General features: G+C 42.8%; 1 protein-coding gene across 5 annotated transcripts in view; it reads left to right on the forward strand.

Annotated features, from left to right (window-relative positions):
• The first annotated feature begins 1300 nt into the window (after positions 1-1300).
• Positions 1301-16551, forward strand: part of LOC112245009 (vinculin) — a 50989-nt gene continuing 35738 nt past the window's right edge. For all 5 annotated transcript variants that reach the window (XM_024412942.1, XM_024412944.1, XM_024412943.1 and 2 more), the window contains exons 1-2: positions 1301-1843; positions 15400-15470. In XM_024412942.1, the coding sequence (XP_024268710.1) occupies positions 1676-1843; positions 15400-15470 (239 nt within the window). In that variant the 5' untranslated portion in view covers positions 1301-1675. The remainder of the gene's footprint in view (positions 1844-15399; positions 15471-16551) is intronic.

A 16551-nucleotide genomic window follows, 5' to 3' on the forward strand; every position in this document is an offset into this window, starting at 1 on the left:
GGTCCAATTTTTTAAAGTTTTTAATAAGACTAGGCCGGGGTTGATTCAACTGGGATAATTCTAACCCCTAACCTTCCAATCTTAGGGCAGACACTCTTAACCACAAGGCTACTAAGTTACCAAGTACTACTGGTTCGTTTTCAAATCAGGAGGAGCCCATCTCTTTGCACAGCCGGTCACACTAGAGAGTCAAGTCCTTCAGCTCCTGCTACAGTTTCTGGTTTCCAACCCTAGATTCAGATGAACCTCTATGGGCCACTGCTTATACACACAGACCACCCAAACTTAAACATGTACAATGTACACACCATACATCTAACCCCAACCCATTCCCCAAACACTCAACAAACGTATAAGCCTGCCCAGAAAACAAATGCACTGACCAGACACTACAGACCTCCTGGAGAGGGGGAGAACTGGAGTTATACCAATGTCAATATCCTCCTGGTAGTTCATCCACCTACTCCATCTCCTTCATTTTCAGCATACTAGACAGTCAGGCAGGCTCTACAGAGGAACAAGGTTTTAACCAAACAGACAACCAATTCTGGCCAAGTCTAAACCCAGGCAGTCCATTTGCCATTGCGAGAACAAGCCTCCAATGTCCTTATTAACCCAGCAAGCAGTAAGGAAAGTTGGGCTGGGGTAACTGGGTGGGGTAGTAGCGCAGTGTTACATTTCCATTCCCCCTCCCAGCTCCTGTGGGCTGCAGAAGATAGCTGAGCTGCTTGATCTGGGGCAGCTAGGAGCTGCAGAAGGAGCCCTTGTTCTTATTATAGAGCTGGTGGCCAAAAACGACAGGCTGGAGACACGTTAACGGTAACTCCTGACCCTCCTTTTAGCTAACCCAGATCAGGTGACAGACCAGGAGAAGTCCCAATTGGCACCCTATTCGTACATAGTGCACTATTTTTAACCAGGGCCCATACGGCTCTGGTCAAAATTGGTACACTAGTATATAGAGTGCCATTTGGGATTGACACCTCTAAAGCAGCCTAACACTCAGACTCATAGACCAGAGAGAGTGTTTTTTTCCCCCAGTGGCTTGGAGTGGGTACGGTTTAAGTTGAGGTCTACTTGTGGTTTACCTATGGTCTGGTTGAAGGTATATGATGGCATGTCCGAAAGTTACTTTGTTACCATCCAGCTCTGGTATGAAATGTTGCAACAACTCCATATTAATACCAGGTCTCTCTCACTCTCCCTCCCACCCCCGTTCCCCGACCCCCCACCATCTCACTCTAGCACTCCCTTTTTCGGCAATAAGAATGCATGACGTCATTTGGGAACAGCTTTCACATGCAGTGGGATAACGGTGTGCATGCGTGTGTGCGTGTGAGTGTGATGAGAAGCCGTCTGTGCCCACCAATCCTATTAACAGATGTATCTCGTGCAGTCAGTCATTGGCTGAGATCTCGAACTGTGATTTCTCCTGTCACGATTTTCGGTGTTCGTCTCACAATCGCGGACAAGGTGCTGACACCGCGCATTGCAGACCGTCCACGCTGGAATACGCACTCCAGTAGTGGAACTAAAGAAGAAAAAGGCATTTTGTTTGTCAATTTTTATTGTCGGGTAAAGACGGCGGAGGAATAGAGCAGGATTTTAACAGCGGGGTGTTGGAGCTGAAGCAGCCGTGTTTCAGGTCTCTTTGAGCGGGCTAACAGCTGTAACCATGCCAGTGTTCCACACGAAGACCATCGAGGGCATCCTTGAGCCGGTGGCCCAGCAGATCTCCCACCTGGTCATCATGCACGAGGACGGGGAGGTGGACGGGAAGGCCATCCCGGATCTGACCGGCCCGGTGGCCGCGGTACAAGCAGCGGTCAGTAACCTTGTCAGGGTAAGTGCGTCTCCCTCTCTCTCTCCCCTCACAACTCAGTTTGGTGTAGTGATTTTGTAATGTATTGGATGGTAATGAACCGAGAGGAGTTTGTGCGGCAGAATGAAACGGGAGTGTTGTTATTGTTTGTTGTAGTGGTAAACACTTTGTTACAGGGACAATCTAGACAGGCACTGCTGTCACTGTGGACTGGTCAAATGGGGTTAGGGCAGTATCCATTCATGTTGAATAAACCTTCATCTGTAGCAGAAAGAAGGCAGTGTAAAACAGTGTAATAGTATTGTCATAAATGCCATGTCATACAGTAGTGTACATTGGAAGAATCTTATCTCTGGAAAACTGAGCTAGCAACAGAATAGCCTAACCTTTCAGCACATGTGAATGGCAGTGTGCACGGTGGTGTGGTGTGTGTGCGGGAATGTGCATGTGCACGTGTGTGTCTCCCCTCTTGGAGTGAGTCTATTAGACTTGAGGATTCTGCTGGTTTCCCTCACAGGAAACAGCATTAAGAATGCTCCCTCTTTCTTTCTCTCTCTCTGTCGCTCATTCGCTCTCTCTCTCTCTCACTATTTCCTTCCCCCTCACTCTCGCTCCTCTGTAATAAACAGAGTCATGTCTCGTTGTTTTCAGTGAGACAGCAACAGTGGTGTAGTGTTGCCTGGAGAAGTGCATATATTCTAATTTTGCAAAATGATTCCCCAAACAGCCATCCAAAGGAAAAATGCTCTGTGAAAAAAGTTATATGAGAAACCGTGTCATACACTCTGAATTACCTAAAATAAAAAATTCCACATTGGTAATTCACAGTCACGTCAACCCATGTTGTACTGTGCAAGTAGGCTAATTGAAGGTATATTATTGAAACAGATAAATTAACTGAGTCGGAAATACTTCGTGTTTCAGATTTGTTAATTTTTTCACATTTTTTTGCTCTCAAAGTCAGACTTTTTATTAGAAAACAACAAATTGGATGTTGTAAGTCATAACTTGCTTAAACCACATCAGGAGATCAATTTTGAGGTCTTGTGTAGTTACCCTTTAATTCAAGTGTACAGGCACCTAGCTCTGTTTGTATGGTGGTGTTTCTGTAGCACATGAGAGGGAGTTTGCAAAACAAATAGCCACTGGATTGATGCAAATAATCATATCATTCTGCCTGGTAGGCATAGGCTACTCTGTGTCGAGTTTACATGTAATTTAGAAGGCTTTGGGAAAGCCTCTCCATCTACCAGATATGGTTAGGCCTATCATTAGCATCACTATACTTTACCTGTTCCTTAATTGTTTGAAATCTGAACTTTTTCTACATACAGTATTATGAGGCATGTCTTACCTTGCTTCAATGTAGCCTATAGCCAAAATCCCACCATGGAAATGTAAAGGCAATTATTTTATAAGCACTTCCTCATATGCATTCTCCTGCTCTATTGGTTTTCTTACAACTTTGGTTCATTGTGTAGCACCCAAAAACATTATCCTAGTCATATTAGCAACCCATGATAGTTATTGCATATTTAGATCTTCCCTCTTTCTAAATTTCAAACAGATATTTCCATCCCTGTCCATGAATCCGCTTGCATGTGCAGTGCGCATTTTAGAACAGTGTTTTCCCTCAAATTGCATTTGGAAACATTCGTGCATACACCTAATGCTATGTGCACATTTCTGCACCTAAAATGTGAAGAAATAATAGTTTATAAAAATAAATAAAGTGAGTCGCACGCTCTCTCCCATTAATTAATGTATTTTATAGCTTACAGTTTATTCGCCATTTGTCAGCACCTCTACACAAAATAATTTTCTCTGCGTTTGCGCCAGCTCATGCTTTTTTTAAGAAGTAATAGTTTACAACATTTTAAACTAAACATTCTGATCTGTTCCATCAGCCTTATTAATTGGTATGGCTTTTACCTCCACTACACTACTTTGATACACACCATGGGGATTAAGTAGTGAATATATGCAATACCCACTGAAAAATAAATGGGCTTACATCATATAAGTGTACCCTCCACTACACCACTGGACAGCAACACAGAGACTGGCAGAGAGCAGGCTGGGATAGTGTAACGAAGACGCTGAGGGTCGAGAAGCAGGTGCAGGTGGTACGTTTAACAAAGCAACAAACATGGAACAAGACAACATAGCAGTGGCTTCAACACATAAACAATGCTGACTGGGGAAAGAAGCTAAGGGAATTCCAGATATAGGGGAGGTAATAAATGAGGTAATGGAGTCCAGGTGTTCCTCATGATGAAGTGCAGGTGCGCGTAATGATTGGTGCCAGGTGTGTGTAATGATGGATGTCAGGACCGCTGGACACTGGCAACGTCGAACACCGGAGGGGAGGAGCTGTAGATGTGACAGAATTTGGAAAAACCATATCTGCATTGTGAATTCACATTATTTAAAAAAAACATTGAAACAAAAATAATGGTAGTTTATATATTTACATTTTCTTTTACATTTGTCACATCCCTACATTACACTGACACTCGTCATAATCTACCTGTCTGTAGTCGACAATTGCTTAATTTTTTTTATTTCACCTTTATTTAACCAGGTAAGCTAGTTGAGAACAAGTTCTCATTTGTAACTGCGACCTGGCCAAGATAAAGCAAAGCAGTGTGACACAGACAACAACACAGAGTTACACATGGAGTAATCAATAAACAAGCCAATAACACAATAAACAAGTCAATGACACAGTAGAAAAAAGAAAGTCTATATACAGTGTGTGCAAAAGGCATGAGGAGGTAGGCAATAAATAGGCCATAGGAGCGAATATTTACAATTTAGCAGATTAACGCTGGAGTGATAAATGAGCAGATGATGATGTGCAAGTAGAGATACTGGTGTGCAAAAGAGCAGAAAAGTAAATAAAACAGTATGGGGATGAGGTAGGTAGATTGGGTGGGCTATTTACAGATGGACTATGTACAGCTGCAGCAATCGGTTAGCTGCTCAGATAGTTGATGTTTAAATTTGGTGAGGGAAATAAGAGTCTCCAACTGCAGCAATTTTTGCAATTCGTTCCAGTAACTGAAAACTGGAAGGAAAGGCGGCCAAATGGGGTGTTGGCTTTGGGGATGATCAGTGAGATATACCTGCTGGAACGTGTGCTACGGGTGGGTGTTATTATCGTGACCAGTGAACTGAGATAAGGCGGAGCTTTACTTAGCATAGACTTAGTACCTGGACAGAGTACCTGGAGCATAGACAGAGTACCTGGAACCAGTGGGTCTGGCGACGAATATGTAGCGAGTGCCAGCCGACTAGAGCATACAGGTCGCAGTGGTGGGTGGTATAAGGTGATTTGGTAACAAAACGGATGGCACTGTGATAGACTGCATCCAGTTTGATGAGTAGAGTGTTGGCAGCTATTTTGTAGATGACATCTCTGAAGTCGAGGTTCGGTTGGATAGTCAGTTTTACTTGGGTAAATTTGGCGGCGTGAGTGAAGGATGCTTTGTTGCGAAATAGAAAGTTGATTCTAGATTTGATTTTGGATTGGAGATGTTTAATATTAGTCTGGAAGGAGAGTTTACAGTCCAGCCAGACACCTAGGTATTTATAGTTGTCCACATATTCTAGGTCGGAACCCTCCAGGGTGGTGATGCTAGTCGGGCGGGCGGGTGCGGGCAGCGAACGGTTGAAAAGCATGCTTTTGCTTTTACTAGCGTTTAATTAAGAGCAGTTGGAGGCCACGGAAGGAGTGTTGTACGGCATTGAAGCTCATTTGGAGGTTAGTTAGCACAGTGTCCAAGGAAGGGCCAGAAGTATACAGGATGGTGTCGTCTGCGTAGAGGTGGATCAGGGAATTGCCCGCAGCAAGAGCGACATCATTGATATATACAGAGAAAAGAGTCGGCCCGAGAATTGAACCATGTGGTACCCCCATAGAGACTGCCAGAGGTCCGGACAACATGCCCTCCGATTTGACACACTGAACTCTGTCTGCAAAGTAGTTGGTGAACCAGGCGAGGCAGTCATTAGAAAAACCAAGGCTATTGAGTCTGCCGATAAGAATACGGTGATTGACAGAGTCGAAAGCCTTGGCCAGGTTGATGAAGACGGCTGCACAGTACTGTCTTTTATCGATGGCGGTTATATTTTTTGGGACCTGGAGCGTGGCTGAGGTGCACCCGTGACCGGCTCGGAAGCCGGATTGCACAGCGGAGAAGTACGGTGGGATTCGAAATGGTCAGTGATCTGTTTATTAACTTGGCTTTCAAAGACTTTAGATAGGCAGGACAGGATGGATATAGGTCTGTAACAGTTTGGGTCTAGGGTGTCACCCCCTTTGAAGAGGGGGATGACTGCGGCAGCTTTCCAATCTTTAGGGATCTCAGACGATACGAAAGAGAGAAAGAGAGGTTGAACAGGCTGGTAATAGGGGTTGCAACAATGGCGGCAGATAGTTTTAGAAAGAGAGGGTCCAGATTGTCTAGCCCAGCTGATTTGTACGGGTCCAGGTTTTGCAGCTCTTTCAGAACATCTGCTGTCTGGATTTGGGTGAAGGAGAAGCTGGGGAGGCTTGGGCGAGTAGCTGTGGGGGAGGCGGAGCTGTTGGCTGGGGTTGGAGTAGCCAGGAGGAAGGCATGGCCAGCTGTTGAGAAATGCTTATTGAAATGTTCGATCATCATGGATTTATCAGTGGTGACCGTGTTATCTAGCCTCAGTGCAGTGGGCAGCTGGGAGGAGGTGCTCTTGTTCTCCATGGACTTTACAGTGTCCCAAAACATTTTGGAGTTAGAGCTACAGGATGCGAATTTCTGCTTGAAAAAGCTAGCCTTTGCTTTCCTGACTGACTGCGTGTATTGGTCCCTGACTTCCCTGAACAGTTGCATATCTTGGGGACTATTCAATGCTATTGCAGTCCGCCACAGGATGTTTTTGTGCTGGTCAAAGGAGTCAGGCCTGGAGTGAACCAAGGGCTATATCTGTTCTTGGCATGCTTATCTAAGATGGTGGGGAAATTACTTTTAAAGAATGACCAGGCATCCTCGACTGACGGGATGAGGTCAATATCCTTCCAGGATACCCGGGCCAAGTCGATTAGAAAGGCCTGCTCGCAGAAGTGTTTTAGGGAGTGTTTGACAGTGATGAGGGGTGGTCGTTTGACCGCGGGCCCATAGCGGACACAGGCAATGAGGCAGTGATCGCTGAGATCCTGATTGAAAACAGCGGAGGTGTATTTGGAGGGCAAGTTGGTCAGGATAATGTCTATGAGGGTGTCCATGTTTACGGAGTTAGGTTTGTACCTGGTGGGTTCCTTGATGATTTGTGTGAGATTGAGGGCATCTATCTTAGATTGTAGGACTGCCGGGGTGTTAAGCATATCCCAGTTTAGGTCACCTAACAGAACAACTCTGAAGCTAGATGGAGGGCGAGCAATTCACAAATGGTGTCCAGGGCACAGCTGGGAGCGGAGGGCGGTCGATAGCAGGCGGTAACAGTGAGAGACTTATTTCTGGAGAGGTTCATTTTTAAAATTAGAAGTTCAAACTGTTTGGGTATAGACCTGGAAAGTTTGACAGAACTTTGCAGGCTATCTCTACAGTAGATTACAACTCCTCCTCCTTTGGCAGTTCTATCTTGGCGGAAAATGTTGTAGCTGGGTATGGAAATCTCAGAATTGTTGGTGGCCTTCCTAAGCCAGGATTCAGACACGGCAAGGACATCAGGGTTGGCAGAGTGTGCTAAAGCAGTGAGTAAAACAAACTTAGGGAGGAGGCTTCTGATGCTGACATGTATGAAACCAAGGTTTTTTCGATCACAGAAGTCAAAAAATGAGAGTGCCTGGGGACACACAGGGCCTGGGTTTACCTCCACATCACCCGAGGAACAGAGAGGAGTAGGATGAGGGTACGGCTAAAGGCTATCAAAACTGGTCGCCTAGAGCGTTGGGGACAAAGAATAAAAGGAGCAGATTTCTGGGCGTGGTAGAATAGATTCTGGGCATAATGTGCTGACAGGGGTATGGTTGGGTGCAGGTACAGCGGAGGTAAGCCCATGCACTGAGTGATGATAAGAGAGGTTGTGTCTCTAGATAAGCTGGTTATAATGGGTGAGGTCACCGCATGTGTGGGAGGTGGGACAAAGGAGGTATCAGAGGTATAATGAGTGGAACTAGGGGCTCCATTGTAAACTGAAACAATGATAACTAACCTAAACAACAGTATATAAGGCATATTGACATATGAGAGAGACATACAGCAAGGCATAAAGTAATCACAGGTGTTGATTTGGAGAGCTGGCTAAGACAACAACGAGTGAGACAACAACAGCTTATCAGCTAAAACAACAACAGGTAAAATGGTGATGAATGGGCAGAGAGGGTCGGTTAACTACACACAGAGCCTGAGTTCGCGGCTGGGGCCGATAGATGAACAAAATAAAATAAAATAAAATAAACAGAATGGAGTACCATGATTAATGAACAGTCCAGCGGGCATCAGCTATGTAGTCAAGTGATCATAGGGTCCAGGGGGCAGCAATAGATGGAACAGGGAAGCCGCAGAGTAGTCACTACTATGCTAGCATGTGGGCGACACGGCGTTTAAAGTTAGTAGCCCGGGGCTTGTAGACGTGTCTGCTCCTACGTTGAAGGCACAGCGGATGGAGTATTCGTCGGCAGACCTGTCTTGGTGGTGTGGAGGGGCGCCGTGTCGACTAAGGATCCAAGCCAGATGGCGAAAGAGATATTATAGTTGTTGTAATTTACTTTTCTATCCGGGAGATGCGCCTGATTCACGGCTAACTGGGGCAGGGGCGTTAGCCACTATAGCCACTCGGTAGCAGCGGTGATCCAGTGCCAAGGTCTAGAGCTTGCGGCAAGGATCCGGTGGAGTAGTGTGTTATAACCGTGTCTGGGTGGAGTCCGTGTGAACAACTGAGTAGGCCGGGAGGTGGGCCTCAGGGTACTTCGGTACTGGGTAACTTAGTCGGTGCTAGCTAGCTGTGAAGATCAGGAGAATGGTCCAGGGATTTACGGCAGGAATACGGCGTTGTAGAGGAGAGACAGTCCGTTACTGGTAGGCTGGCGAGTATTATCCAAGCTAAAAAAAGGGCTGGTACCTGTGCAGAAGGTAAAGGCCGCTAGCAGTGGCTAACAATGACTAAATATCTTGTAGCTAATTAGCTGGTTAGCTTCTGATGGCTAGGTGGTTCTTTCTATAAGGTCTAGAAATAAAAAATAATAGCGGTTCCGTATCACATTGGGTGAGGCAGGTTACCGGAAGGTATAATTGAACTAAAATGGAGAAGAGATTGAAAATAAAATTGAAATATATACTAAAAAATATGAAAAATACAAAAGTACACAAGAGGACAAAGAAAACACATCTGCACTGCTACACCATCTTGGAAGAATGAAGAGTGGGACTTCCACAACTCCATTGCAGATACAATCTCCTCCTCCTCCAGTCCCTTGTCACATTTGTACTGGTCCAAATATGCAATCTCTGGCCTGTCTCTCCGAGTTGGAACCGTGCAGTGGTTGCTAGAGGATCAGTTCACTTGCTGGAGTGTCCTTCTGCCTGTAAACATGTGCATTATGGCATGTTACTGTGGAATGATCAATACATTGATTACACTGATTCTAGGTTAGCTAGAGAGTGTTCAGTCCTAACTGGACTGTTACTACTGTGGAAAGCAGGGATTTCTGTCAGCAACTACAGAACTAAAGTTGACCAACAATTGACTAAACAGTAATATTTTATTTACATACATATATTGTTTACCTCAGGGATGGGTAACTTCGATGGGGGTGGAGGCACTCATCATAAGGGGCCGCAGTGTACCCACATCCATACCCACACATGCAGTCTGAGCCAGCCCTAGCCTTTTGGGTGCCCTAAGCAAAACAATTGAGCTGCCTCCCTTTCGACAGCAGAAAGAAATCATCTATGTTTTAGTTAATTTCCTACAATTCTACACATTTTGCCATGGGGCGTAGAAAGAAGATTTAGCAATTTTAGAACAAATTTCATGCAATTATACTCATTTTGCTATGGGGTGGAGAGAGAAATTAGCGGTTTTGCAGATACTTTCCTGCAATTCTACACATTCTGCCATAGGGTGGAGAGAAATGTTTGCAGATTTTAATGATATCTGAGTGAGAGTGACTAACAAAATCAATGGGGGCTTCCCGGTTGGTAATTTGACCATGAATACAACAAGTTTAGATGGCTAGACTAATTTAACAATCTAAAAATGTTTAGCTGACATGAGATAATTGAGTGACTTGTCAGAGACTGACATAAGAAAAAAACTGCTGATGCACAACGAAATTGCACGTTGTGTTCAACTATTCTAACTCTCAACGATAAGTTTAGACTGATTTGGGAGGGGGGAGTTGACCTGCAGTTGTCCATCCCTGGTTTACATGATCTTGGCAACTCCTTGACAACAGATGGTTCATTACACTTACGAGAAACGTGTATTTTGCGACATGTGGACTGGGTTTGACGGGTTTAGATTTTTTTTTGAGGGACACACATATACACCACTGACTAAGTTAAATTATATTGAGTTTCCTTTCCGATCTGAGGGTTGCTCAGTGTTTATTGACCCTGTGGTACACGCCTCCTCCCGCAGTACGGAGCAGGCTAATGCTATAAATCCAAAAACCACTCAACATTAATTATATATTAAAATGGCTAATCGACGCTAAAGGCACTCGGTGTGTTTGTGTCCATGCCGTTCCTGTGATTAAGAAAATGAAGACAATTTATACAATTTTAAAACATTACAATACCTTCATAGATTTCCCCACTCCACCATTACCCACATATCTACATTACTAAATCCATGTGTATGTATGTTATCGTGTGTGTGTGTGTGTGTGTCTGTGTGTGTGTGTGTGTGTGTGTGTGTGTATGCATGTGTCTGTGCCAATGTTTGTGTTGCTTCACATTCCCCGCTGTTCCATAAGGTGTTTTTAAAATCAAATTTCAGTTTATTGATGTGGAATAGAGTTCCATGTAGTCATGGCTCTATGTAGTAATGTGTGCCTCCCATAGTTTGTTCTGGACTTTGGGACTGTGTAGAGACCTCTTGTGCCGTCTTGTGGGGTATGCATTGGTGTCCGAGCTGTGTGCCAGTATTTTAGACAGACAGCTCGGTGCATTCAACATGTCAATACCTCTCATAAATAAAAGCAGTGATGAAGTCAATCTCTCCTCCACTTTCAGCCAGAAGAGATTGACATACATATTATTAATATTAGCTCCCTGTGTACATCCAAGGGCCATCCGTGCTGCCCTGTTCTGAGCCAATGGCAATTTGCAAGTTTTGTTGCACCTGACCACATGACTGAACAGTGGTCAAGGTGTGACAAAACTAGGGCCTGCAGGACCTGCCTTGCTGATAGTGTTGTTAAAAAGGCAGAGCATCACTATTATAGACAAACTTCTCCCCATCTTAGCTACTAATGCATCAATATGTTTTGACCATGACAGTTTACAATCTAATGTTACTCCAAGCAGTTTAGTCATCTCAACTTGCTCAATTTCCACATTATTTATTACAAGATTTAGTTGAGGTTTATTTAGGCTTTAGTGAGTGTTTTGTTCCAAATACAATGCTTTTAGTTTTATAAATATTTAGGGTTCGACTGTTAACTTATTCCTTGCCACCTGTTCTGAAATGAGCTGCAGCTCTTTATTGAGTGTTGCAGTCATTTCAGTCGCTGTAGTAGCTGACGTGTATAGTGTTGAGTCATCCGCATACATAGAAACTCTGGCTTTACTCAAAGTCAGTGTCATGTCGTTAGTAAAAATTGAAAAATCAGCTAAACAGCTATCCTGGGGATTTCCTGATTCTAACTGGATTATATTTGAGAGGCTTCCATTAAAGAACACCCTCTGTGTTCTGTTAGACAAGTAACTCTTCATCCACAATATAGCAGGGGGTGTAAAGCCATAACACATGTTTTTCCAGCAGCAGACTTTGATCAATAATATCAAAAGCTGCACTGAAGTCGAACAAGATAGCCCCCACAATCATTTTATCATCAATTTCTCTCAGGCAATCATCATTCATTTGTGTAAGGGCTGTGCTTGTTGATTGTCCTTCCCTATAAGCATGCTGGATTTCTGTTATCAGTTTCTTTACTGTGAAATAGCATTGTATCTGGTCAAACACAATTTTTTCCAGAAGTCTACTCAGGGTTGGTAACAGGCTGATTGGTCGGCTATTTGAGCCAGGTAAGGGGGCTTTACTATTCTTGGGTAGCGGAATGACTTTAGCTTCCCTCCAGGCCTGAGGGCACACGCTCTCTAGTAGTCTTAAATTGTTTTTATTTTTTACAGCCTTTTCAAAAATGAGATTTTTTTAAAAGTTATTTCCATTATTACGTTAGAAAGGAAAAATTACCATTATGGATGTTATAGTCTAAAATGGACATTCAAATCTTTTAAATATTTTTTGATTAAATTCTATCATAACACATTTGTTGTCATCTGAAGCATTTCTAAAATGTCAGCAGAAGTCATAGTACCTTAGGACAATATAATTACAGGTAGCCTGAATACCGGATAGGCTAAGGCCATACACCACACCCTAATAGGGTAATTTTTTCTCTTTATAGGGCCACACAAGGACATTACAAAAATATTTTGGGTATTAGATTGTTCTGTAAATTCTCACATGAAAACAGTATTGGGAGGAAGGATGTTTGACATGCTTTTTACATGTCACTTTTACAATATTTTAGGCCCTTTTTAGACCTATACTTGCCTCCTGTATCAAATCAAATCAAATTGTATTTCTCACATACACATGGTTAGCAGATGTTAATGCGAGTGTAGCGAAATGCTTGTGCTTCTAGTTCCGACAATGCAGTAATAACCAACGAGTAATCTAACTAACAATTCCAAAACTACTACCTTATACACAGGGATAAAGAATATGTACATAAAGATATATGAATGAGTGATGGTACAGAGCGGCATAGGCAAGATGCAGTAGATGGTATCGAGTACAGTATATACATATGAGATGAGTATGTAAACAAAGTGGCATAGTTTAAAGTGGCTAGTGATACATGTATTACATAAAGATGCAGTAGATGATATAGTGTACAGTATATACGTATACATATGAGATAAATAATGTAGGGTATGTAACCATTATAGTAATTAGCATTGTTTAAAGTGGCTAGTTGTAAACGGCTTTCTTCGGGTGAAAGAGATTCGGACCAAAATGCAGCATGGTTAAATCGATACATGTTTAATAGAAGAATAAACACGATAAATGCAAAAAACAATAAACGTACGTGAAAACCGAAACAGCCTAAACTGGTGCAATAACACAGAGATAGGAACAATCAGCCACAAACACACAGTGAAACCCGGGCTACCTAAATATGGTTCCCAATCAGAGACAACTATAATCACCTGACTCTGATTGAGAACCGCCTCAGGCAGCCATAGACTTTACTAGACAACCCTACTCAGCCACAATCCCAATACCTACTAAAACCCCAATACAAAAACACAACACAAAATAAACCCATGTCACACCCTGGCCTGACCAAATAAATATATAAACACAAAATACTAAGACCAGGGCGTGACACTAGTGATATATTTTACATCAATTCCCATCTATTCCCATTATTAAAGTGGCTGGAGTTGAGTCAGTGTGTTGGCAGCAGCCACTCAATGTTAGTGGTGGTTGTTTAACAGTCTGATGGCCTTGAGATAAAAGCTGTAAGACCCTGTAAACCGTACATGATACAGAAATCATCTTGGTGTTATTATACTCCTTACAGTGTCCTCTCAAATATTGAGTATTTCTCGATACAACAATAAAAATAATAATATTAATATCCCAAAGGCAGCCTTTTTGATGTTGATTTTTGATTTTGATTTTTTACATATTGTTCGGAACAATATATTCTTCAAACACGTCAAATTTCCAAAATGTGCTCTCTGGTACTTTTGAAGATATAACCCATTTTATAGGGTCATTAACCATTCAGCAAATCACCAACAGAGTGAGTTTGAATCCATTTTCCCATTCACTTTTTTGGTGGTGCTCATTAGTAGAAAGCCCACTCTGAAAAGTTGCTGTACTTGTAGAGTATATTGCTTCAAACAATGTCTAAGAATAAGCTAACTCAAAAAGGGTACTTTTGAAATGTACTTATCGAAATAACGTTTTTAATTCAAATATGTCAGTCATTGTTTTAATGTTGGTAGCCGGTTTATAAAAGCTATAAGACGTAGTTGGTTAAAATATGTTTAATAATCTACATTCATCAATCTGACTCCAATTTAATATAAAGGTTTATAGACATACTATTTTAGCAAGAGACCCTTTTCGTGACTAACGGGTCTAGCCATGCAGCAAGCTTGGGCATCACCAGACTTTTTTTTGTGTTTAAAATGAACCTTTCTGCAATTAACAAAAGGCTAGACACAAAGAGCAAATTAATTGAGTCAGTTTTAAGCAGAGGTGTCAAGTTGGTACCTCAAGAATACAATGTGTGTGTAATTAACTTAATGAATAAGAATTTGCCAATTCTAATTTATGAAAGTAGTCAATCAAAGAGGTACTCTATGAACGAGGAATGCATTCACTCAAATCAACTAATAGATGTATTAGTCAAGAATAAACGTACTCTCAAACAATAACAGTGTACATGGAAGACATTACACAGCATAAAACAGAGTAAATTACTATCAACTAATAAGACTTCAGATATTAACCTCTAGAGAGAAGATCTATGTGTCTGTACACACAAGAGGCTTGCAAATAAGGTCTCAATTAACTAAAGGAGACACAGTCCTTTTAACTATGAAAAACGGAACTCAGGTCCAGTTTTAATACATTTCAGCCTTGAGGGCACAAGGAGGCACATGGATTCTCCTGTACTTCGTGGGAAGGTCCCGCCATGTGGAGAAGGTGCAAACACAGCTGTGCCTTGCTCTTTTAAGTGGTAAAACACAATCAATTATCTAGATAATTCCATAAATTGTGATTGACCACATGCTGGTCTCCCACGCCAGCATGTCGCCAACGTAGTCTTCATCACATTCCAGGATGGCCATTCTCTCTCCCCTACAAAGGCGCATTCACGTTGTGCCTAAGAACAGCCCTTGGCCATATACCACACACCCTCATGCCTTATTGCTTAAGTATAGCCCAGGAGGTGCTTACATGGCAGCCATCAAGCTATGTGATGTAATTCTCAAGGGTTCATGATGTTTAGTGGTTGAAACATCGATTTCCAACCTGTCTTTATTTCTGTACACTGAGTATACCAAACATTAGGAACACCTTCCTAATAATGAGTTGCACTGTATACTCAGTGTAGTTCTAGTGCTGTATATGCTACACTACATTACTCATGTATCCCTGCTATTGATGCTTTTGATACTGGCACACCAATCTACTGTACACTGGCAACCCCTCTTCCTGTTCTTATATGTGTATGCGTGTGTGTGTGTGTGCGTGCATTCTTGGGTGTGCGCGTGCATTCTTGCATGTGTGCGTGCATGCGTGTGTGTGGTGCATGCATGTGTGCGTGTGTGGTGTGTGTGTAGGTGGGAAAGGAGACTGTTCAGACAACAGAGGACCAGGTGATGAAGAGAGACATGCCTCCCGCCTTCATAAAGTGAGTCACGCCTCTTACATTGACCTCTGATCTACTCCTGACCCCCTAACCTCTAACACTAACGATTGGGACTGATTTCTAGGGGTTTGCAGTGTGTACTCTTCAGCCAAACAGCAGCATTCATTGATCAGTAAAGTACCAGAGAGAAACACAAAAACCAACAGGCATGGGAGATTGGAGGGCTGAGGTTTACACCCCATGTCAAATCAAACTTGATTCATTCTAACAAAGCCTAATTATACATCTTTTATACCATCTCTTTTAGCCTTGGTAGCTTTCAGTTTCAGAGGCCTTCTGTCTTTAGTTTATAAATGGTTTAGTAATGATGCCCTTCTCTTGTGTCAGTGAGTGACGTTGCTCTCTTCTCCGCCCATCTGGTCTTTTTGTCTCTGCGTCTGTTTCTCTCTCTCTCATCGGTGGAGGAAATAATAATTATAATTCGTTTTAGGTTTGCTTAGCAGGATGTGAACTCTGTCTGTCTGTTGGTGATGTAATTTAATAACAGGCCTGACTGGACTGTCTGTTTTGCCTGAGAATGCTCTGCCCAGAGGTGTATACTGTAGCTGTGCTCTGTCTTCTGCTGTGAGTCTGTCTATCAGTATGTTCGTTCTGCTGTGTGGTTCTGTCTGTCTGTCCAGAACTCTGCTGTGGGGTTCTACTGACTGTCTGATCTGATCTGCTATACTCAGTGTCCAGAGGAGAGTGAGCGTAGATTAGACTCCGTTACTCAGCAGTCCTGCTGCTACCTCTCTCTTTTTCACTCTCTGTCTCTTCTCGCTCCTGGTAACTGCTGTAGGAGTAAAGTTTTTAGATCTCTTCACATGAGAAGTCCACAGCGCAGTACCACGCAGAAACACACACACAAACTTGGCACTGCATCATAAATATCATACTCGGTTCTCAGCAGGGGTTATGAGGGAATGTGAACCCTGCTATATTTAGTTCTCTTTGCAGAAAATTGATACTCTGGCCAATGAGGGCTCAACCCATTGATACTCTAACCAAATGAGGTCACAGGAAGGCCCTGTTCCAATAGTCTTAAAATCCTCCCTCCTTACCTTTCTTCTACCCATACTTTATT

The sequence above is a fragment of the Oncorhynchus tshawytscha genome, linkage group LG01 (genome assembly GCF_018296145.1).
Source record: "Oncorhynchus tshawytscha isolate Ot180627B linkage group LG01, Otsh_v2.0, whole genome shotgun sequence".
NCBI lineage: Eukaryota > Metazoa > Chordata > Actinopteri > Salmoniformes > Salmonidae > Oncorhynchus > Oncorhynchus tshawytscha.